This window comes from Mauremys mutica, chromosome 1 (assembly GCF_020497125.1).
Source record: "Mauremys mutica isolate MM-2020 ecotype Southern chromosome 1, ASM2049712v1, whole genome shotgun sequence".
NCBI classification, from domain to species: Eukaryota; Metazoa; Chordata; order Testudines; family Geoemydidae; genus Mauremys; species Mauremys mutica.
In genome coordinates, this window is record NC_059072.1 from 354,592,687 (window position 1) to 354,598,732 (window position 6,046).

The 6,046-nt window shown below is 48.3% G+C and overlaps 1 protein-coding gene across 1 annotated transcript; it reads left to right on the plus strand.

The window, feature by feature from the left end:
• The first annotated feature begins 455 nt into the window (after window positions 1-455).
• LIPT2 (lipoyl(octanoyl) transferase 2) lies at window positions 456-3,607 on the plus strand. Its single transcript, XM_045022524.1, has 2 exons — window positions 456-921; window positions 3,248-3,607. The coding sequence occupies exons 1-2, from the start codon at window positions 456-458 to the stop codon at window positions 3,478-3,480; spliced, it is 699 nt and encodes a 232-aa protein (XP_044878459.1). The 3' UTR covers window positions 3,481-3,607.
• The last annotated feature ends 2,439 nt before the right edge of the window (window positions 3,608-6,046 follow it).

Below are 6,046 nucleotides of genomic sequence, written 5' to 3' on the forward strand. Positions count from 1 at the left end.
GACTGATTGCCATAGGTGGGATAGGGAAGGAATTTTTCCACAGATCAGTCTCGCAGTGACCTTGGGTTTTTTTTTTTTACCTTCCTCTGCAGCGTGGAATGAGGGTCACTTGCCAAAGTTATATCTGGGTCTATCTCACCCTACCTTCCCCTGACCCCTGCCTGACTCCTACCCCACCCTACCCTGCCTTCCCCCCTTGCCTCAGAGCCCTACCTCACCCTGCCTTCCTCCCCTCGCCTCAAAGCCCTTCCCCACCTCACCTCACCTACCCCACCTCTGACCCCTACCCCACCCTGCCTTCCCCCCCGCTTCTGACCCCTACCCCACCCTGCCTCCCGCCTCTGACCCCTGCCCCACCCTGCCTGCCCCCGCCTTCACCCCAGTGCCACCGCTGCCCCCTACCCCATCCCAGCCCCGCCTCGAGTCGCCCCCAGCCGGCGGGCAGCGGCGGGGCGATGCGGGCCCGGCCGGCGGTGCGGCTGCTGCGGCTGGGCCGGCTGCCCTACGCCGAGTCGCTGGCGGCGCAGGAGCGCTGCGTGGGGCGGCAGCGGGCGGCGGGGCTGGAGCCGGGGCCGGGCGCGGCGGGCTGGCTGCTGCTCTCCGAGCCGGCGGGGCCCGTGTACACGCGCGGGCTGCGGGGCGGCCCGGACCCGGCGGGCGAGGAGCGGCGGCTGCGGGCGCTGGGCGCCGAGTTCCGGCGGGCGGCGCGCGGCGGGCTGCTCACCTTCCACGGCCCGGGCCAGCTGCTGGCCTACCCGGTGCTGGACCTGCGGCGCCTCGGCCTCTCGCTGCGCGCCTACGTGGGGGCGCTGGAGGCCGCGGCGCTGGGCCTCTGCCGCCGCCTGGGCCTGCCCGCCGCGCGCGCCCTGCCGCCGCCCTACACCGGCGTGTGGCTGCGGGGCCGCAAGCTCTGCGCCGTGGGTGAGTGTGGGGAGCATGGGGGGCACAGCGCGGTGGGGAGTGAGGGGTCCCTGGGGAGGAGGCGGGAAGAGGGGGCGAAATGGGGGGGGCAGGAGAGTGGTATGGGGGGGGGGGCTCAGGGTCCCTGGGGATGAGGCAGGAAGAGGGGTGGGGGTGAAATGGGGGGCAGGAGAGGGTTGGGGGATGTGGGGGGCTTGGGGTCCCTGGGGAGGAGGTAGGAAGAGGAGTGGGGGTGAGGGAGTTGGGTTATGTGGGGGCTCAGGGTCCTTGGGGATGAGGCAGGAAGAGGGGTGCAGGGGAAATGGGGGTAGCAGTTGGGGGATGTGGGAGCTCAGGGGGTCCCTGAGGAGAAGGCAGGAGGGGTGAGGAGGTCATTGGGGGCAGCAGAGAGGTAGACGATCAGGGGACAAGTGGAGATTTGGGGAGCTCCTGGGAAGTTGGCAGGAGATGGGCCTGAGATGGGGCTGAGCGGCCTTGAGTGAGGTAAGAGTAGTTTTAGGTTTTGCACCTGCCCAAGTGCCCCACCAGTGTTTGTGATTTTATGATCACAAGCCCTGATGCTGCAGTAACCCCACAGACACTAGTGGAGTTCAGTACGGATGCAGGGATCCACCTATGTGGTTTTCAGTGCAGGATCAGGGCCATGCTTTTCTTCCTCACCTGGTCTGCTCTAATGAGTCATACTGGCATTGCTGTGTTGGTTTGGGGTGTGATTTTTACTAACGTAGATATGCGGTAGTGTAGACACAGTTATAACTGTGTTTATACTGGTATCGTTGATCCCGGTCAGGGAAATCCAATAAGCACTTTTATACCAATATAAATATGTCCACGCTAGAGGTTTTTGACAGTATAGCTCCTAGCGTAGGCCTGGTCTACCCAGTGTTTGCCAATCTAGCTATGTCATCAAGCGTGGAAAAATCACACCCCATAACTGACCTTGTGGTGGTGGCAAAAGCACAAGTGAAGTTGCAGTTATACAAGCAAAACTATGCTTTTGCTGATATAGTTTATTTCATTTAGGGAACTGGTATAAGTTATACCAGCAAGTGCACTCTTCCTGGTATAAACGGCACCTCCTCTAAGATGGTTTGCTGGTATAGTTATATTGGCAGATCCTTTTCTAGCAGAGACAAGGCTGTAGTGTAGCCTTTATTAAACTGCTTCTCCTTTCATGTGCTGCTGTGTGAAAGATCCATGGAAAATAGCAGGTAGAGTGAACTGATTATACATGGAGTGTGGCTAAAGGCAGTCCATGTACTGAAATAATAGTGATTCCTCCGCTGCTCTCCCCCCGCTCCCTAAGCACGCTAATTTCAATTCTGATAATTTTAGGGGTTACTTGTAAATCACTAGGAACTACATTTTTATGCCTCAGACCTGGAAAGATTTATGCACATCTGTACCGTTACTTGTGTGTAATCTCATTGGATTACTTCTCTGATTAAAATTGTGCACATGTGTAAATCTTTAAGGACATGGGCCTTAATTCCTGGACATTTTTTGCTACTGAAAAGTCTGTGATTCTCTAAAAACAATGGTCACAGTAGTGTAGAGTCCCAGCTCTCCTGTTGTGCAGTGCAAAGCAGGAAAATCAGGGATCTATTATGTATGACTGTGAACATGCACATCATGCTGTCCTTTGTCCTCGTTCGCTACCAGAGCCAATCCTGCTAATAGGCAGGATTTGCCCCATTAACAAGCAGATATTTACAAGAATTTCGCTTCCTCATGAGGGACTGCACACCATGCATGCATGTCTCTGCAATAACAATGAACCCTGGGCTACCTTACTTATTGTTCTTTACTATTTGTATTATAATGGGGTCTGGGAACCCCAGTCACAAATACAGTACAGACAGGCAGGTCTCTGCCCTCAAAGAATTTACAGCTGAAGTGTAAGATGAGATGATAGATGGTGGGGGAGTACAGGGAAACATTGAGACCATATTGGTGAACGTGATTGGTGTGGTCTCAGCGCCCTTGCTGCTGATAAGCACCACAGCACTGTTGCTTCATCACCATGTGGTAAGGTGGATAGGATTCTTAGTGTGAAGGGGACATTTAACCATTGGAACAACTTGCCAAGGTCTGTAGTGGATTGTCCATCACTGGTAATTTTTAAATCAGGATTGGATGTTTTTCTGAAAGATCTGATCTGGAGGTTATTTGGGGGAAGTTCTATAACTCCTGTTATACAGGTCAGGCTAGATGATCACGATGGTCCTTTCTGACCTTGGAATCTGACATTTAAGATGACTTTGGGGGAGGGGTAGTGTGTGGTACATAGCACTGAACTAAGCCACATGTATGTTTTGCTTTTCAGGTGTCCATTGTGGAATGCATATAACCTCTCATGGTCTGGCGCTGAACTGCTGCACAGACCTCACGTGGTTTGATCACATTGTTCCTTGTGGACTCGAAGGGACGGGTGTCACGTCCCTGAGCGAAGAACTCCAGAGACATGTCACAGTTGATGAAATCACTGAGCCTTTTCTGGACGCTTTTGAAGAAGTGTTCCAGTGCACCCTAACTTCCCATGAGGAATCTGTGGGATAAAGGGCTCCCAGTGCCTCACTTACCTGTGGAAATGTGAATATTCTTTGGTGCTTTCATGGTGTTACTAGAAATCCAACTTGCTTGTTCCATCTTTCTTTCAGCAATTAAATACGTGTAACAAACTGTACTCCTGGCATTTGAAACATATTTCTTGCTTTTGTGAAAATGAGCTGCTGTGTCTTTAAGTATACATGTGTCTTTCAGTATACATTGCATTCTGACACTGATCTTGGCCTCCTTGATTTCTTTGTCTTAATGATCAAATGACATACAAAACAGGGCAAAAAAACCAAAAGGGATTTAATTTACCTTTACACTAACCCCCTTTACACCATTCTGGTGGTGTTACAATGCTTTAAAGTGGGTGCAGGTGTAATTTACTCCCACTTAAAGTCCCCAATATACTGCCAGAGCAGTGTAAAGGGGTCAGAGCATAAATGAGATAAAGCCCAGGAATTTAATTGATGAACTCGATGCTGTGTTTGAGCTGAGCTTCCCCGGAGAAGTAAATTTGAAATTAAAACAGGAAGGACTGTGTGACTCATGCTAACAGCCAGATCCTTTTCTGCAGTACTCATGCCTAGGCAGTTATTTCCCACTATGTATTTGTGCAATTGATTAGTCCTTCCTAAGTGTAGTACTTTGCATTTATCCTTACTGAATTTCATCGCATTTATTTCAGACCATTTTACCAGTTTGTCAAAATCATTTTGAATTCTAATCCTGTCTTCTAAAGTGCTTGCAACCCCTCCCAGCTTGGTATCATCTGCAGACTTATAAGTGTATTCTTCATGCCATTATACAAATCATTTATGGAGATATTGAGTAAATTGGACCCTGGACAGATTCCTGTGGGACTCCACTTAATATCCCCTTCCAGCTTGACTATGAACCATTGATAATGGCTCTTTGAGTATGCTTTTCCAGCCATTTATGCACCCACCTTATAGTAGGTTCATCTAAGCTATATTTCCCTAGTTTGTATATGAACAGGTCATGTGAGATGGTATCAAAAGCCTCAGGCTAAAGTCAAGATATATTACAAGGCTTGTTATCCTGTCAAAGAAGGATATTAAGTTGGTTTAACATGATTTGGTCTTTGACTAATCTATGTTGACTGTTACTTATCACCTTATCTTCTAGGTGCTTACAGATTGATTTTTTGATTATTTGCTCCATTATCTTTCCAGGTAACAAAATTAAGATGATTGGTCTGACTGGTGAGACTAATTCTTTAATTTGTCAGGGTCACTTTGAATTCTAATCCTGTCTTCCAAAGTGCTTCCGTCTCTCTCAGCTTGGTGTCATTCTCAGATTTTATAAGCATGCTTTCCACTCCATTATTCAAGTCAGTAATGAAAATACTGGACCCAGGAGTGACCTCTGTGGGATCCCACTAGATATGGTCTCCTGGTTTCACAGTGAACCCTTGAGAACTACTCTCTGAGTTCAGGTGTCAGAGTGGTAGCCATGTTAGTCTGTATCAGCAAAAACAACTAGTCTCCTTGTGGCACCTTAGAGACTAACACATTTATTTGGGCATAAACTTTCGTGGGCTAGAGCTCACTTCATCAGATGCATGAAGTGAAAAATACAGGAGCAGGTATAAATACCTGAAAGAATGGGGATCTCTTACCACTTCAAAAGTTATTTTTCCTCCCTTGGTATCCTGCTGTTAATTGATTTATCTCATTAGGCTGACCTCACACTTGGTAAAGCAACCCCCATCCTTTCATGTATTTATACCTGCTCCTGTATTTTTCACTTCATGCATCTGATGAAGTGGGCTCTATACCATGCAAGCTTATGCCCAAATAAATTTGTTAGTCCCTGAGGTGCCACAAGGACTCCTCATTGTTTTTTCTCTGAGTTCAGCCTTTCAATCAGCTGTGCACCCATGTTATATTATTTCATCTAGACCACATTTCCCTAGTTTGCTTATGAGAATGTCACATGGGACTGTGTCAGAAGCCTTAGTAAAATAACCATAGATCACGTCTACTGCTTCCCTCCTATCCGCTAGGTTTGTAACCCTGTCAAAAGAAGGAAATTAGGTTGGTTGGCATGGTTCTTGAAAAATCCATGCTAGCTATTCTTTAGAACCCTATGATCATTTAGGTGCTTACAAATTGGCCATTTAATATTGATGGTTCGAGTATCTTTCCGGGTATTGAAGTTAGACTGACTGGTCTATAGTTCCCTGGGTCATCTTGTTCCCCAAGAAGAATGATACTAGGAGTGTGTAATGGAATTGAACCAGATATTTATTAACAATCCGATTTAAACTATTTCTTTTAGTGAATAATCTTCTGGCATTTACAGTACCTGGGTCCTCTTCTTACAATGATGAATCCCAGTGCAGAGCTCCCATGACTTTACTGGGTCTCCATACAGTCACAGCGCTCTGCCCATGTAATTCACCCTTGCAGGACCAGGACAGCTGGGAAAGTGACAAGATTATCAAAATCATGAAACAAGAGGAAGGGTTGTCTAGTGGACAGGGCACAGGACTGCGACTCAGGAGATGTGGGTTTGGCTCAGCTACAGATTTTCTTTGTGCTTATTT

What these genes read in the sequence shown, in the direction of transcription:
- LIPT2 (XM_045022524.1), top strand. Translation starts at nt 456, where the DNA reads ATGCGGGCCCGGCCGGCGGTGCGGCTGCTGCGGCTGGGCCGGCTGCCC. An exon ending in CCGCAAGCTCTGCGCCGTGG is followed by an intron (nt 922 to 3,247) that starts GTGAGTGTGGGG and finishes TTTGCTTTTCAG; the next exon opens with GTGTCCATTGTGGAATGCAT.